Source organism: Taeniopygia guttata, chromosome 5 (genome assembly GCF_048771995.1).
Source record: "Taeniopygia guttata chromosome 5, bTaeGut7.mat, whole genome shotgun sequence".
In the NCBI taxonomy this organism is placed as follows: Eukaryota; Metazoa; Chordata; class Aves; order Passeriformes; family Estrildidae; genus Taeniopygia; species Taeniopygia guttata.
Window position 1 is genome coordinate 9,742,425 of NC_133030.1, and position 18,453 is coordinate 9,760,877.

General features: G+C 40.4%; 1 protein-coding gene across 8 annotated transcripts in view; it reads left to right on the forward strand.

Moving 5' to 3' along the window:
• The window catches only part of TPCN2 (two pore segment channel 2), a 57,147-nt gene extending 39,447 nt beyond the window's left edge, over window positions 1-17,700 (forward strand). For 2 of the 8 annotated variants that reach the window (XM_041716468.2, XM_041716469.2), the window contains one exon: window positions 6,603-7,768. In XM_041716468.2, the coding sequence (XP_041572402.2) occupies window positions 6,603-6,616 (14 nt within the window). In that variant the 3' untranslated portion in view covers window positions 6,617-7,768. Of the gene's footprint in view, window positions 1-6,602; window positions 7,769-13,688; window positions 13,797-13,905; window positions 13,964-15,523 lie in introns of those variants that run through there. The other 6 variants (XR_012056200.1, XR_012056198.1, XR_012056199.1 and 3 more) reach the window with 6 other exon arrangements.
• Window positions 17,701-18,453: the final 753 nt, after the last annotated feature.

Below are 18,453 nucleotides of genomic sequence, written 5' to 3' on the forward strand. Positions count from 1 at the left end.
TTAAGATCCAGCTTGTGGTGTGTGAGTACACAGAATAGTAACTAATCCCTGTCATAAAGAAACTGTAACCTAAAAGGCAGCACGAGGAGAGGGGCATAGAGAGAAGTAATAAAATAACATTCATTCCAGTGTTTTGTTTTCCTGTTGAGATAAGGTGTGTTCTGGGAGAAACTAAGAGGATTGGTGGAGGAAAGGAGCTGGCTGAACCTTCGCAGGAGGTAAAGGATGTTGGAAGGAAGCTGGGGTAAAAGACTGAGAAAGGTGGCTCTTAATTGGATGCACAGGGATGAGTCAGAGCCTCTAGATGAGCCCTGACTTCGGAATGACTTCCTTCCTGTTGAGAAGCATAGGATGTTTTACACGTATATTTATGTGTACTCAAGAGCAGACATCTGCATGAGCTTCACTTGTGGTTTCTCAGGAAGAATAACTGTTTGAATATTTAGCAACATTCTTATCACTAGGTTTTGATGGAAAGGTTATAAAGCCTCTTCAGGTTTTATGTGTTCCACAGAGCATAACGACAACTCTGGATTCTGAGATCCCCAAATCATTTTTAAAGCTGTATGCATTTTGTGTCTCTTTTCAGACATGAGCTATTTCCTGCACAAGGTTCACTATTCAGAAATTAATTTGAGGTAGTGAGGATTGTTGTTTTCAGTATATCAAGTGTTATCATCTAACCCCAAAATTTGAATTAATCTCCTCATTCGTTGATGGGGAAAAAGAACAGGAAAGTTGGGAGCTGCCTTGATTTTTAAAACCCAAAGCACACAAAGGCCTGTTCTCTTTGCAGTAGCATCTCTGCTGAAGTGCTCAGAAAAAAAGTAGGGGGTGAAACACTAGATTTCATTTCTTCTGTCTTGCAGCTTCGAGATGGGTTTGGAGAAGATTTTGTTTTTCACTTAGCCAGAAAAGTTGATTATTGTTAATAATGCTACCTCTAATGTTTCATTGTAATACTTTTTTAAGGAAATGTTTGGGCATTAAGCATTTTTTACCACAGCAATGAAACAATGTACCTTTCCTTGCCAAAGATCACATTCACTTATATCTTCTTCATTCCTGTAGCTGGAAGGTGAAGCTTGGAATTTTTCCAGTGGCCCGGATGCCAATTTGCCATCATTGATCATTGTCAGGAGCCATTTGGCTGAGATGTCTTGGGTATAGCAAAACATGTCCTTGCTGTGTATAAAGTATTTATTACCTGGGTCAGGTCTCAGGGTCCTGCTTATACTGATTTTTGGAAGGCTTTTTCACTTCATACCTAGCTGTAGTTTGCTAAGAGGTGGCTCCTATGAAATAATTAATTCCTAGTGCAATGATTGGTTAGGGGGATGTGTGTGATGGAGCATGAAGAGTTTGCTGGTACCCGCACCATAAGCAGACCTAATTCAATCCCTTAGCACTCTGTGGAAATTCAGCTGTTGAATTAAATGAGAGGAGGTGTCTGCCCAGTGCTCTTCTGACTTAATATTCAGTTCTGCACCCCCAAAATGTTGCAGTGTCTGTTAAGAAAGTGATGGGATTTTGTCATTCACATGGATTTGGTATAATCCTTTGTTAAGCAGAAACAAAAAAAAAAAAAAAAGAAAAAGGGGAGGAAAGTGAGGGTGGAATAAAGAAAGACAGTTCTAACTTCAGTTGCAGAGAAATCAGATTTTTTGTCATGTGAAGGTACATGACAGTATTTACTGCTTTAGGGTTTACCAGTAAGTGACACTGCAAGAGCTCATCACATCTTGATAATACACAAAATGCTGTAAGTGCTTTGCATGCTGATTTATTTCTAAACCCAAAATTTCATCCCAAGTGGGATTTAATTTTTTTTTTTCTGTGACAGCTAAGCACTTAGACTCAGCATCATGCTTTTAATCAGTGCCTTTTTTTACCAGTGTAGCTATTAAGCTGAGATACAGGAACAGAAGGGGTTTTAAAAATTCAATTCATCTTAGTACTTTGTGATCCATCTAGTGATGATTGTTGCATGCATTTTGAGTTTTTCAATTCTGTGTTATTAGCATTACATACAACATATGAGAAATTGTGTAAAATCATTTTTATTGAAAGTAAAATAAAAACTGGAAATTTTTCTGTTAGTCTAAGGTTTTATAACAACTTGTTTATTCCAAGTATAAATTCAGAGACAGATTTGTCTTGTACTTTAATAATAGCCACAGAATACTGCTAATAAATGCTGGAGAACTTGTCAATGCTCAAACAAGCTTGAAGATATTTGAATTATTTGCCAGACTTAGCATTTACACTGATGGAGTTTCGGCTAGAATATATGTTCTAGATGGATCAGTTAGCATTGGGTGCCAAGCACCTATTCTTAGTTTTTGCAGTTGTCTGTGCTTCTTTAACATTTTCATAAGCTAGAAATCATTATTAACCCTTTATAAACCATTCATAAATGTACCCTGAATAAAAAAGTGTGACCATTCAGGACTTTTTTTCTCAAGTTTAATATTAAAGGCAAGTCCAAGGTCAAGATGGGCACAGGGAGGCTTTAGGGAGCTGATGTAGTTTATATTTTGGCCAGTCAGCTGAGGAACCACGTGGAGCTAAAATTAGTAAAGTGTGGGCAGTGAAGAAAGTTCACACGGTGTAATATGCTGTGGGGAGTATTAATGTTGATTTACCCAATCTGTTAATGCCATGGTCTGTCTAGACCTTTGGAACATTCCTCAGCTCCTTATTTAATTTAGGAGGAATAATTTCTGAAATTAGCATATAAATTGTCCAGAGTCATCAGTGTTTAAAGCAGTGTTCTACCTTTGTGTCATGGCACAGTAACTGTTCTGAAAAAAAGAAATTTCCCAGTCAGGCATGTTCTCATGAAGAAGCTCTTGACTTTGCATTGCATGCTGAAAAAATGCATAAATCTGAGAAAGTTCATTAAGTTTAAAATGGGGAAATGGTCAGGATTTGATTTGGGTGAGTTGTATTTATTTAGTCACGTTAACATGGGGAAGTGGATTATGATAAGGAAGCACCTGGCAAGGTCTGTCCATGTAGATTTACATGTATGTAGTTGAAACTGAAGGCTTTTCTGACTTTGACATTATTTTTTTTTCCTTTCCTTGGTCTTCCACATGATTTGTATCAAGCCATGCTGTAAGGTGCACTCATCCCAGGGCTCACTCTGACTGGCACTCATGTGAGAACAAGTCTGCTCCTGATACCTGGCACTGGGATGCTGCCAAAATAAGGTGCCAGGAAGCTGATGTAGGCAAAGCCTCTTCCCTGGCTTTTGTTCTTTTGTTTCATCTTCTGAAATCCTATACTTACTCCTTTCCGCTTTAGTTGCCAAGAGTAACGTGCAGCACTGCCTTCTAGGTTATAATTTTCAAGGGAAGATAATAAAACATGCATTCAGCCTGGGAAATCCTGCAGGAGCTGGGAACTTGCTTTTTAGAAAGAGCAGGTGTAGCCAGAGATGAAAAATAAAATGTCAATATGATGTGGAAGGTTTATTTGGCATGAATCTGAGATGACCACACTGAGCAGTGGAGCCAAGGAAATCTTTGTACTAGGAAATCATGTGTTCTGAGCATGCCATGCACTTTACAGAAGAGCTATTCCAGGAATGTTGCTTGAGAGTTTTATAGGTTTATTTGGTACTTATTTTTCGTCTCCCTTGCTCCAAAAGCCAGGTGCTTTAATCACAATGAAATTCACTGCCCAGGTCATGGAAGGAAAGAAATGGAAAATAATGCAATTACAGCAAGTCTTAAAAATGATCTAAAATAACATTTTTATATGCAACTAAATAATAATTTTAAGTTGGAATTTCCTTACCTCCCCAGAGTTAAATAGTGAATTTCTTACCAAAAATGTCTTATTAAAAAGCTTTTTTCCATTCCAGAAAAGTATGGCATATGGTCAGGAAAGCCTCCAAGATGCTGGATCCTAAATTTGTCATGGTCCCAGTGTCCATCCTGTATGTTGCCCTAGTATTCTGAAGAGAATATGTATCAGAGGAGAGGGGCAGATAAGGTTTTTTTCCTGATTGGATAGTGAAGAAGTGTTCAAGAAGGTAAAAAAAGCCCAACAAAACAACAAAAATCAACTCCCTCAGAACAATTAAAAAAATATTTTAAAAAAAGCAAAACTTATGTGGGTAAACACAGGAGTACTGATAGGTACATACTACTGCAGCCAACAGGGTTTGTATTCTGTGCTAGAACAGGGAGGCCTTGGCTGAAGGGGCCCGAGCTTGACACAAATCAAAAATCACAGTACAAGGTGCCTGGCAGAGGGAATGGCTTGAGGGGGACCACGGGGAGCCGTGGCCTGTGTGTGGATGTTGCAGATGGGGTGGGATGGACACGCGGAGCCTCCCCTCCAGCGTGAGCGATAGCAGCTATTTTGTGGTGTGAGCTTAGCAACCCAAGGCTTGCGTGTATTTCACAAGCTTCAGGGTGTCTGACCCAAAAATAACCATGCTCAAAGGTGTCAGAATGTACCAGAAGAACCAGTGCAGGCTCGTGGGGGTAGTGCTTTGGGACAGGCAGGGATTGAGGAGGTGCTCTGTGACATCTCAATGCACTTCTCTGCTGTAGCTCCCAGGAGCTGCATCTGCCAAGCTTGGGGTAGTAGCTGTGCTTTTCACAGGTACCTCTGAGGGACCAGATTGGGATTATCTCAATAAACTTGTTCCCAAGTCAGCCCAAATTCTGTGACACAAAAACGTGGTGTTGGGCACAGTGTCACATTCTTATGGTCTGCATTTGTTTGAATGGTCCCCAGAGGAAAAAGGGTTTTCTTATCTGTGCTCCTGTGATATTTTGTAGCTTTGGTAAAGGACGTATACTTGTTTTTATGTTTTCCTCTAAAAATATTTCTGCTTCAGTGGCATTTTAAATGTTTGAAGGGTTTCCCCCTCCCTTCTTACTCAATTTAATTGGAATTATGGTGCCTATCAAAAAATATTACTGCAAGGTGACCTGGAAATAATAATTTCCTTTAATCTATACCAAACGTTTGTAGATCATTAAAATGTCACAAATAAAAAGACTATTAGTCACAAAGAAATGGTCTTATATGAGCATAGTAAAATATGAGATTTCATTATATACAAAAGGGCTATGTTTTGTATTCCTTGTTCACAGAGGAATCCTCCAACACATGTGGAATGCATGGCAGGATGTAGGACCCTCTAAGGGGTGTACACAGATATGTGAGGGGAAAGAGGAGGGGGAGAGTGGGGAGGAAAAAATAAACCAACAAAAAAAAGAAGGCACAATGGTTCTGAGGAAACGACCCTTTTCAGTAACAAATGGAGCATGTGCTCTGGGTGTGCGGGAGGATTTGTGCCGGGATCTCACTCTGCATGTGTGCGCATTCCTCCGAATCAGACAGGTGTTAAAGTGAAATGGTGCCCAGGGGATGCAGCACCCTCCCATGCTATCAGCAGCCCGAGCACATGACGGATGCAATGGCAGCCAAGCACAACTGCTGAGGGCTTTGCCAAGGGGTTTAGATGCCAAATGCTGAGAGAGAGTATCCTTGCCAGCTTGGCACCTTTAGGCCATGTGGCTGCTGCTGGCATGGAGTTGTCATTGTAATGTGCTGGGAAGAATGGAACCAGAAACTGTCTTAATAGTCCTGTGTGAATGAAGCTCTCTTATTGTTGTGAATATCAAATATTAATTACCTTACAAATGTTTCTGAGTAGCTGTACATGACTTTGGCACCTGGCCAGACTGGCAATGGTGAAATCAGAGGATTGCCTCCTGGCAGCCAAATTTATTTATCCCCCTTCCCCTTCCCAGCATCACACTGAAAATAAGAGGGGAACTATTTGAAAACAGTTGACATGTGGGGGAAGATGTTCATTGGCTCCTGGGATTTGGATCAGTCCCTGAGCTGGTGCCTGAAGAGTGGATTTAACCCATGCTATAATCTTCTGGCACCTGTTACAGTTTTTGGCAGTGGCACAGGACAGCTTTGATTGCACTGAGACTGGAGTTGTGAACATATGCCTAATGCTCATCCCAGAAAGAACGACTTAATGCCCTTAATGCCTTTCCTATTGTTTTCTTTTCCACTTTCTCTTCTCTTATTCACCAAGTTGATGTTAATAATTATCATTACATGCAGGCAAGCACCCACCAGCACCTTCAAACAAATCAAGGATGAAGCAGGAGGCAAACAGGAGCAGGGAGAGTTCTGTCTTATCAGAATCCAGCTACTTTCTGCCTTTGATTTTCAGTTGTTTGTCTGGCTCTGAATCTTTAAGAAGTATGGTATTAAGGACTCCAGGAAAAATTATACATATGCCAGTGTCTGAGATGTAATCAGAAAAAGAGTATTTGGTTTTCTAAACATGTTAATTGAAATAACCAAGTATGTGTCTTCAGGAAGAGAATTCAGAGGACCCATGAAAGGAAGTCTCTGCCTCTGTATCTCTGTACTGATTGTACATCTGTAAATGGCTGTCATCCAGCAAAGCTCTTAAGTGCATGCTTAGCTCCAGCACAGCTTGGCTGCAGCAATGTTGCTAGCTTTGGCATGTTTGGGGCATTCACATGACTGGTGAGAGGCACATGCTCATGTGCCCTTCTGGATAACCAACTCTTCCTTGTATCCGACAGGCCTGTGGCCATGAGCGTGGCTCCGGTGTCCCGTAGGAGGTATTGAAGATGCCAGTAGGGATGCACTTCATCTGCAGCTCCATAGTTTTTATCCTTCTCTTGGACATCACTGGAATACAGAGGCACAGAGTGCTGAAAAATGGTCTGAAGCCTACCAGCAACACGTGTAACTTTACCTTGCCTGGTGCCTGTGCAGAATTTAGTAGTGTTTGTTTAAAGTGACTCCATACAAATTTGTGGCAAAGATTGAGAGCACAGAGGAAAAACATCACACTCAGATATCAAGAAGTTGATTAAAATCCACACTGCTGCATCACAGTTGTGGGTGTTTGTACAGAGGGATGGCTCAAGGGGTGCGTGTGTTAAAATTCATCACCATGTTTGGTGCCTCGTGAAAAGTCAATCTTGAGATCTGGGTGATTGATTAGGGTTGAAGAGAAAGTTCTTGTATACTTATGGTGGTTCTTAGAATTACAATATGGCTTGTTTATCTAGGGAGCCAACAGAAGACCTTGGGCTTCTTATCTTCCCACAGATAAACACTAGTAAAGGCTCTTGCATTATAATAAATACAGATGATTTAATTAAATATAATCCAACCACTCACTGAGTACCTCTGAGTACATCCCATTAAGTACCTCTGTCAAGATACCTGATTTAGGGGAAAAAATTTAAAGGGATAGGAAAAATTCCATCAGTAACAAACAATTGTACCCATAAAGTGAAACTCATACAGTAAAGTCCAAGCAAGCAAACTCAGTGAAATATTCTTGTGTCTGCAGTTCATAGTCCACTCAGATATTTTCCAGACTATCATCTACATCAGAAATTTGCTCCAGTAGCTTCTTGGTATGCCTGAGGTGGAATTCCAAAAGAGGAATAGCTGGCAAGTTGTGTTTTGTTTTTACCTTCACCAAAGCCTGTTTGAATTACAGGGATCATAGTGCATTTCTGGTTGTTGGAACCTGCACTCATTTATTTTAAGAAAATTCATTTATTTGGGATCAAAAGAAAAAAAAAACAGATGGGGACAAGCTATCCTGTTGTGGGAAAGTTCTTATCTGGTTCATTGCAACAATTGAAGATGGCTTTTTAAATAGTCTAAAGAAGTTCACTTATGACTAAGACCTAAATTTCTTGGGGGAAAGAAAAAAAAAAAAAGCAAATATGAGAAATATTTTACAATATCTTTGTCCAGCTTGTTGCCCCTGGAGGAGGAAGTGAGACATTGAGAAAGCAGCACATGTGACAGATGCTGCTCAAGATGCTCAGCACATTACTTAAAGATGCTCTGTGACCATCATGTTGTGAGTACTAAAAGAATGTGACTGGGATGGAACAGTCCACATTTACTGTAACCACATCTGTAGCCTCACCACTCTCACATGATGGCAAACAAATTCCTGCCAGTTCTTGGAGTATTCCCAAACACATCTGGGCAGTGCAAAGCAGCACTGGGTTGGGGAGCCCTCCAGTTACCTCCAAGTGAGCTGGCACGTCTCTAGCAGTTTGCCACACGGGGACAGCAGCGTCAATGCCAGAAACAGTAAAGCTCTGTTACTGCCATACATAGTTAATTAGCTCGGGTGTCACAGCGAGCAAACATGGCTATATTGCTCCTGGTTCTGCAGCAAAGTTAATTGAGACTGGCTTGGGGATCTTTGCCCCAGTGTGTGGTGCAGACATACCCAGAAATGCACTCCTATTGTTGACTGAATACTGTATTTTCACATAAATGTGGCAGGAATATAATTGCAGGGTGGAAAGAGAAGGCCAATATACATTCAATTCACTTTAGAAACCAAATTAAACCTTTGACTTAACTCACTTCTATACCAGCTCCCTGCAGGCATTTCTACAGGCTTCATTAGAGCCAACCAGAGGCCATGGAAAAGGTCTTACAAAAGACTAGCCAGGAAGCCAGTCACAGACCCAGATCCTGCTGCTACAGAACACAATCTGCCTCTTGGCACCTCAGGCTTGCAGCTGCCAGGCAGTCTCCTTATGTGGTCACTGGTGTTGGCTCGGAGGCTGGGGCAGATAGATGAGGAGGGCTGAAGGGGAAACACATTCATCACTGCCAGCAGCGAGTGGAGGCAGTGCCAAGTCACTATGTAACCAGGCACATGCGCCAATTTGCTCAGTAATTGGATTGCTATTTGAGAAATTAAAGTGGTGTCTAGAAAATTCTAACCTCTGCATTTATGAAGTATGAAGTTTGTGACTGAGAGGCTGAACAGGGAGAGTGGAGGGGATCAAGCAGAGGTGTTTAGGGAGAGCAAATGTAGGAACTAATGTGATTACCTTCCTAAGTGTTACAGCACCTTCAGAAGCAGCCTGTCAGTACCAGAGAGACAAAGAGCAAGATACAGTGCAGTGGAAAGCTATGACATTACGGACAAGCTGTAACCCATTGCTGACTATGGAAAATCAGTGAAGACTTGTCAGCTGAAAGCCATTTTTATAAAGAAAACATCATTGGAAGGCAAGGCTTGATATGATTCTGTAAATAATTTTTCCCTAAAAAGAAAAAAGGGGATTATTTTATATTTTCAGGGTTTTCTCAGAGCCTGTAAATTGTTGCTTCTGTCTACTGTATACATTACTCTCAAATACATTTGGTGAACAAATTCCATTAATCATAAATGATACTGTATTATTCAGCTACAGGGAGAATTTGTGATTTGGTAATATGCTTCTGCCACGAATTATTTCTGCTCTCATTGCACTCAAATTCAGACTTTGCTTTGACTCCAACAGAAGCACAATTACATCCAAAAATATAGTTACACAAGTAGTCCTTCAGGCATTTCAGTATTCTTTGTAGTTGAGCTCAGTGGTCACCCTTATTCAGCTGAAAACTTTGAGCATATGGGATGATAGATTATAAATTGTTCCTAAGATAATATTTGTAGTTTTAAGTTTAGTCCAGGTGCTAGTAAGTGTATAAAAGCGGTGCCAGTATTCTTCATCACTGTTAAGTGGAAACTCAAGCTGGAAGCTCTGTATTTAAAATAAAAAAAAGTAAAAATCTATGGACTCATACTGAGGAAGAGCTATTTGGAACCTCTGTGAAATGTCTGATTATTTCTCATGCACTCAGACCTGGTAGAATGAGGTTAACACATGTCAGAGTGAAGGCTAAGGAAATTTTGAGTCACACTTCTGCCCCTAGATGGAGTATTCTGCACACTGGGTTGGTTTTTTTATATATATTTTGGGAGAATGGAGCTGTGTTAGAAGACTTGAAATGCCTCTTGTTCTGAGTTCCCTTTACAGTGTATCAAGTGCTGCCTGTTAGGGCTAGACTAACTGAGTCCCAGAGACCATTTAGAAGAGAAAAATCAAAATAAGGTTTGTTTGTATAATTAATTGAACACTATAAAGGCCACTGCACTTTCTTAGCTTCTCCTATTTGTTAGTGATAGATATGTGTGTTAAAATGCAAGAAGCCTATGCTTTACAAAGTGTCACTAATTACTATGAAACATCTGATATTTGCAGCTTGCAATGCTGGATGTTTCTGTGATTTTCATGGTATTGCCTTCTATGAGTATGCTGTGAATGCCATGGTAACCTTAGCTGCTTGTAAAACATTTTAATAGTGACCACTGTAATATAGTGGTTGTGTGCAAACAGCATGCACCACTGCTTCAGAGGTGTTTGGAACACTTTGTTTTGGTCACAATTGGAGTAAAGTGTTGCCAGACTTCAAGAACTGAATCCTAAACTTGCCAAACAGGGAGCTGGAAGTAAGGTCTTCTGTTCTCCAACTCCTGTCTTTGATCATCTCTGGAGTTTCATTGATATGTTCCTGCCCAGCACTCACATGCTTAGTGAACCATGGCTCCAGAAACTCAGAGTTGCTTGGGAAAAGCACTTGGCTGCAGGCACTGGATTTGAAGGGGGTGGGTGTCAGATTAGAAGCCAGCTTTTGAAAAACCTTGCTGGTTTTGCGTGTGTGAGTGAGAATTCAGCTGCGGTCTCCTAGCTCAGGTATGTTCTCATGTGGGCTTCTGGTTTAGCCCACTCTTAACAGGAGGGACCAGCTGTAAAGTTTGTCCCTGAGAGCTGAATTCCTGCAGAATCCGGGATTTTCGTTTGGACCTTTTTAGATATGATGTAAATGCCAGCAGCTTCCTAACAACTGTTCTTGAAGCTCGGAGCAGAATTTAGAGCAGACCCTTGTGAGTTAGGGAATTGCACAAGATATCCCTTCTCAGAAGGGAAAGAAAAGGCCCAACAAAACCTTAGCCATCTGACTGGAGTCCTGAGAAATGCTTTCCAGCTTTCAAAGAAAGAAAGGGTCTTAATTCAGATTTGCCAGAATTGTCTAATTAGTCCCTTTAATGCCATGCACCTTATAGTCTGTGCCACCAGACTCGTCCTATAAATGAGATGATGGGCTAATTCATCTTGGCATCAGTGAACAGACCTTATGATTGTCCTCCTTACAAACACCGGCCTGATTTTAGGAAAACGCTTTGACCAAGCCTGTGTCCCTGCTCCCTCCTCTGCGACGCCCCCTCTTTTTCTGAGCGCTGCCTGTGCTTCTTGCCCTCCTTCTTCCCCAGCACCCCAGCCCAGCCCTTCTCACACACAGTGACATACCTCACACATTTGCCACTAACAACAACCTGTCAACTCTTTCTCTGCACCGTGCTAGGCGCCTTTTGTTTCTGCAGCCCAGCAAGCCTTGCAGCTGTTGTCCGAGGCCTGCTCCGACAGCCTGTGATCAGTCAGCTGCAAAATCCTCCCTGAACAACTCGGTATTCACAGCTCTAATCGGGCCAGCGGACTGTTTCCTTCTCTCTCGCAGTAAATCTTTATCACTTGCGCCCTGCTCGTCAGTTCGTGGCGCCAGCTTTTTGGGCTGGCTGCTCGATCCTTTTCCCATACTTTGCTGGGCTGTGTGCTCTGAATGCTAACTCCAGCCTTGTTTAGACTCCGGGCTGCCTCGGTGCTGCAATCCACATGTTGGGAAGGTCCGAATTCCAGCTCCCTCCACCTCTCGGTTTTTAAGCTGGATGTGCATTAGGTTTGTGTCACCCCAAAGGTGAAGCTATCAAAGGCTCCCTCCCTCCTTCCCCTCCCTTGGCCCGTTACATACTTTGTCCATTTAAGTTAGTTATGTGATTATCTCTCTGTTTCCTCCCAGCAGACTGTCGTGCTTCTATTTAAGAGCTGTGTTTGGGGAGGAGATGAGGGTGAGATGCCCAGCCTGGGGAAGCTGCTGATGGCAAGGGAAAGCCTGGGGGAACTGGCACAAACCCTAATTTGATTGCATGCCCAGGGCTATTAACCCTCCTCCTAATGGTCCCCCCACAGAGGAGTCGGAAACACGTTTCCCCCCATCCTGTTCCTGACTTGATGCCCTCACAGTCTTTTAAAATATTTACATCAAAGATACTGAATTGTGAAGCAGATTTCTAGGAAGAAAAAGAGGATCAGAGTTTGCTTCCTCAGTATCCTCAGTTGAGCTGAGTAGAGTCCTTGGAGAGTTTAGGGTGGGGTGGAGGTTTCTGTCAACGTGGAGTTCCTGAAGATTTATTCTGCTGGAGCTGAAAGCACAACTTTATCTGTGCCTGTTAGCTCTTAGGATACAGTGTGTAAACTCCTTCTGCCTCCTTTGGGAAAACGTTGTGGGTTTTATTTCCCTGTGTTTGGGCCTGGGATTGTAGATGACAGTCTAGTTAAACCTCAATTAAACAGCACATTTTGCAAGGAGATTCAGCTAGCTCTCAGGTAAAGCTTGCTGGAGACCACTTTTTAAAAATATAAATTATTCAGGAAAGTTATTTCACTTTATAAGGAACCTGGGAAACTTTTGTCTGACCATTTGCATGAGGGACAAAAACTGATGAAATTTAATCTTCTCTCTGAAACTGAATTCATCTTTGGCACTGGAAAACTGATTTCTCTTTCTTCATCGGTTTTCCCCACCTTTAAGTCTTTGTTTTAGCTGTTCCAGGTGTGTGCATGTGCACGTGTATGCAGGGGTGAAAATAAACCCAATACAGAAAGTCCTTCAAGAATACAACATGAACTGGCTTTAAAAATGTTGTTTCTTTTAGCTTTATGAGGCAGCTGTAAAGTAGATGCCCCTTGAAAAATCTGGGTGCATTTCTGTTCAGACTTTCCATGCCTCAGTTTCTCATCAGTACAGTATTTGCTTGGTCAAAGATAAGCACGTGGTTATGATATTCTTACAGTTTTGGCATTGGTGGTCAATTTGAGTCTGTAGGGAGATGCCATCCTGGTACGACTCTGTTGGCTTCCACTGATGCTTCCAGGTGGGACATGTTTTGTCGCTGTGTAAACAAACAGACCTGTAAACCCCGTTTAGGCTTCATTTGGGAAAATGGCACCGATTTTACTGGATTTTACAGATTTTGCCACCAAAGTGCGCTTCTGAGTGTGTTCTCTAGCGAAACTGAATGTGTGTGAACAGGATCTGAATATTGGCTCTTTTTCTGTAGGTTGTCCCCAAGGGCAGCAGTAGAAATGCCATCTTCAATAGTATGGAGCATCCTACAAATAAGCTGATTGTACCAGTTCATAGAATGGAATCATAAAGTAGCTTGCAAGGGACTTTTGAAGCCACTTTTTTTTTTATTGAGTGGGAAGCTACTGGACATAGTTATTTTGTGATATGATTGACTTCTATTTTTTGGAACACTGGTGCTTCACCATGCTTGGGGAGAGTGGGATGGGCAATCCACCTGCTGTCCCCTGCACAAAAACCAGTTGATTTTAAATTGTTCTGAAAGAACTTGATATCCTTTAAACATCCTTGTATATCCTAATTTTTAATTTATTTGTTTACTTTTCAGAAAACTCATTGGTAGCTAGAATTTACATGTTGCCTGATAAGGTAGAAGGAAATATTTTGGCTTTAAACTACAATGGAAGATTCTGGGAGTCTGAATTGAAAGGGAATGGAACAAAGAGAGAAGACTTTCTCAAAATTTTTTTTTTTTTTTTTTTTAATGAAAGCAACTCAAAGCACAAAATACAAACATTGTTTTGAGTCTCTTCATGCATAAGTAAGCAAGGATGTACACAGCTTGTCTCAACTTTCTATAGCAGGTTGCCACTGTCCACATGTCCTGGTTCTCCTCACCTACTGATGTTTGTGCCCTGAAGTGAGGAATTTTTTTGAAGGATGCAGCTGGTGCTCACCTTGGTGTTGTTGTAAGTCTGTGGTGGTTAGTGATGTGGGCTTAGAATGGTTGATTGGGAAAATGTCTGGAAGCTGTGACATGAAGTTTTTATCTGTTCTTTTCCTTGCTTTGTACCATAGGGGAAGACTCACAGGAGGCAAATATTCCTAATGGGGGAATGTATTGCTGTTTTGAGAGGTAAGTTCAATCCTCATTTTTACCCAGACCACAGTGAAGGCTCTGTACCTTTTTCTGTTGGGTGGCTGCTAGAAGAGGGCTCATTCATGGCTCTGGGATGAACAGGAATTTGAGAACAGCTTGTCCGTTCCCTGTTCCAGATTGAAACTGGACTTGACTCACTTTTCCTAATGCATCTGGATGCATAAATTGGAACAGGATATTTTATCGCTCTGCTTCTTTATTTTTAAGGAGTAATGTCAACTGATTTTTCCTAGCTCCTCCCATAGCTGTCTTCTAAGAAAATCTCAGATGCCAACAACTTGCTGTTTGATTTTTTTTTTACAGAGTTGTTGATAGTATGCTTGCACAGTAATTCCATTTGAAAATAGTCTTTTAGACTAGGAATTTTCTTGTCTGATTTGCCTCAGACTTTCCAGAAAAATTTTACCTTGACATAAAGTTCGCACCTGTGGAAGTTCAAGTAAATCTCTTTAGCATTTGCTTTGTGAGGGAGGGATTCTGCCAAAATTGAGTTTCTGATGAAAGACTAGTGTAAGCATGGATAGACTGCTTCCTTCATTACTAGGTAATATTAATGTATAATCAGTCTCATCAAGAAAAAATATGACTGAATGGATTTTATATTCCTTATGAAAATGATTTTTTTTGTTTCTTCTTTGGCTACTCAGGGTAAAATATTTACAACTAACCTACCATGTTTAATTCTGTGAGTCACTTTTAGTGTGCATATTTCCTGAACATCTTGAACAAAACCATGCAAAAGATGAGCAGGGAATAAAGGGGGAAATTATGAATGGAAGGAACCATGTGACTGCCTCCTCTACAGATATTTTTTTACCCCCTTACTTGAGAAGTTAAGAGGGAATGCAGGGCCATGCAGTGTTTGTTAAAGCTGATGGAATATCTTTCTCCCTCTGGGTATCTCTTTAATCAATGTTTCTTTATACCATTAGGCCATTTCCTCTTTTTTCATGGCTTTTTTTTTTTTTTTAATTCTGAAGAAGCCTTTATTGTACATTTCTGTACATCTTGACATTTATTCTAAGAATTATAGCCTGATCCCTTCCTCTCTTTTCCTCAAAATTTCTGTCATTTATCTATTTTAAGTGCCAGAGCACAAAGATAACCCCATCATAGTTCTCTCATTTTCCCCAGCAGTTCCCCCCCCCCTCCTTCCATGCAATGAAAGCTCTCATGGTCTCACAGATTTTCTTTATGCTTATTTTGGCCTACTTGCAACCTAAATACATCATCATGCTATAAGACAGCTCTCTAAGGCTCTAGGATCAATTAAAGGTAGCCCTATTCATTGCCAGTACAAACCTTTGCCTATTAACTCTTTCAAAGGCCATTTGTCATCACAAAAAGCTGTGGATGCCGCCTGGGTAAAAAAGGTATTGTTTAAAGGCTGCTGATTAAAAAAAGGTATTGTTTTAAGGCTTCTGAATATCTTAATTAGTTGTAATCAGAGGGGAGCTTGTGTCTGTAAAGTGATACAGTTACCTTTCACCTACTTGCTTTATTTTCTGAGATTTTTTTTTTTTTTTTAAATCTCAGATATACCTCAAGCATGCTGTTTTCAGGGTACAAGAGGAGTGCACTTGTTGATCATGCTGTAACTTATGACATTATTTTGTAAAGCCAAATATTTGTTGTGGTAACCCAGAATGCATCTCCTTGGCCTTCAATCAGTCAAGAGCAAGTCAGTGGAGAAACATTGCTCCTTGCCAGCAGCCATCCTGCTTCCCTTCTCTCAGAAATCCTGTGTCTGTATCCTGGAAATGCAGAAATCCACCCCAAATCTTCAAGCACTTGCACATGTGCTCAGATCAAGCCCATGGACCATCCATTAGTGCAGAGTGTACACAGCCCTGTTTGGCAGGTCAAGGTAAAACAAGGTAACATTTTTTAGACCAGTAGTTAATTTGTCACAACTGTCGTCTCAAATGACTTGAAACAATTTATTAACATGGTCAAAATTGCTGGGAAAATGTCCATTTCTGCTGCTCCCTGAATCAAAACTTTTCTTGCAGTAGTTAATCATAAAAATCTGGTTTTTATTCAAGGAGACACTTTTGAAAATGAAAATCAGCACTTTTCCTTGGTATTCATGCAAAGTTTTGTTTGTGCTTATTGCTTTCTTGGCTTATTTTTTCTGAGCAAACAACATAGTTAATATTTAATTGAAAATATTTTTTGCAAATCAAACATTTGTTTTAATGTGCATTTAATGGAGGCATTAAGATACACACAGAACCCTTCCAGTCATATGGCTTGACGGCACAGCAATGGCTTTCATCATCTGACCCTCACTCTCTGGAGGTGCAATTCCAGAGAAGAGGATTTGGGAATATATGCTTTTCTTTCCATATTTTGCAAATATCTTCTTACATGGAGGAGGAAACACTTGATAAAAACGTAAGTGTAAGTTACACTTGATAAAACATGTGTTTTTGTGCTTTAATAAAATACTGGATACAGTGGTTATAATAAATAGTATTTGTTTCATCATGGGAAGAGGAGGAGATGCAACTAGTGTCTTACTAGGGACTCCCCCTTTTCTGGCACAAAAATTCTTTAGAAAATACCTGGTATACCAACCATGGATATGAAATGGCTCATACAGTTTGGTCATTTGGAAAGCAGGGCAGTGCTATGGCTGGGAACCACCAGCCAAATGAATCCCCAACACTCACACTTAGCTGGTAGTTTGCTTGATGAATTTTGTTACAGGAAATGCCTGCATACACAGATTCTCAGGGAAATATGGTAGAGTCATGTAAATACTAGTGGTATTGTCCTCAGTCTCTTATTTTCCAATGAATAAGTGTACTGGGCAATGTATGGCCTGAAGTGAGAATATGATTATGATTTATCTAATTTTTTCAGAAGCCAAGATGGTACATGCATTTCTATCACAGGAAGATTTTTCTCTATCTGTCTAGATCCTGCATGAAGTACTTCTTGTGAGTATTTTATCTCCTTTTTAAAATTTTTTTGTTACAAAAATGCTTCAAAAATTTAGTTCTGTTTCCAAATTACTGTAAAGTAAGAGCCTAATATAATCTCCATTTCACAGATGAGGAAAACCAGCCTGAAAAACATTAAAATTACAATTCAAGGAGAGGCAGAAGCTTAAGCACATCTTTTAATGTTCCTGCAATTTTGGCATAAGCTGTTATGAAGAGTTTCTCTGGGATGCTGTTAGAGGTGAAAACAGCAAATGCTCTGAGTTGCAGACAGTACCTCAGCCACAGTACTGCAAATTTTCCTTGTTATACTTGATAAAAAACATGATGCAATGGAATTGTCGTAGAGAAGTTTATTTTTGTAGTTAGTTATTCAATATATACACTATGGTATTGAACCTCATTTTAGCATGGAGGTCAATGAAGTTCTAACCTTTTCCTTCAGCTTTGTAGATTTTCACAGAAGTGTGTAGCATCTTTTCTTTGGTCAGGTGCCTCAGAAATAAAGTCAGAGAAATAAATCTGCATAATTCTCCCGTGGCTGTGATAAGCATATGCATTCCTATAGAATGGCATTGTGTGTCATGCTCTATGTAACATTTTTAGGTGTCTGTAAAAGTAGGACATTTATGAAGTGTGACTCATTTTTCCTTCTCCACACTGTTCCAGTGGAAGAGCTCAGACTGCGATGAGAAAAAGTAGTACACATTATTAAGAATTCTGATAAAGTAGGCTGAATAAATTTGTTTTCTTTGTGAGCCTTAATCCTGTGTTGTATTGGCTTCTTGGACATGGCTAATTTATTTGGAATTCCATTCTGTTCCCGACAGCATTCCTGATTAGCAGTTTGATCACCCGGAGCAAAGTTACATACCAGCTTTCAACTCTTGTAATCTAGCAGTGTAATTTTTTCAAATGGACTCTTTTCTTTCCTTCTTTGCCCCAGCTCCCCTTCTTTTTGTGTGCAAAGAGACTTTGAAAGTAAGCAGGATAACCTGTTAGTAGAACGAAAAACTTCTTCAAAGCACAATGTAGTTTGCTGAAAGCCCGACTTTCATTTTTGAATAGAAAAAATGAGGTTTGGAGCAGTGTCAGTACAGCATGTGAAATGTTTGCCTTCCATCACTTATAAAGGGTAACAGTTCTTTTCAATAACTGCATTTTATGAGTGGGGTGATATAATCTTAAAGTCGTTTCCAAGGTCTGTAGTTTGCCAAAGCACATTTTGCTTATGGTTAGTTTCAGAAAGTTTGAATTTTTCTTTAGTTGTTAAGTTTGTCACATGGTGGACCTTGTAGGAAAATGGCAGCTGTGTAATTGTTTGCTTCTATCTGTATTGGCTTGTGCAGTCAAAACAAAGGATGACCAGGACACCCAAATTTAATTGTAAACCAGAGGCAGATTTGGGTCTGAGCTCTTTTTGGTATAGCACAGGCAGAGTGTAATCCAAATGATCTGGTCTGCCAAAGATATGGAGTTGCAGATGAGAGGGAAGTGAGTTTTCCATCCTGTGACATT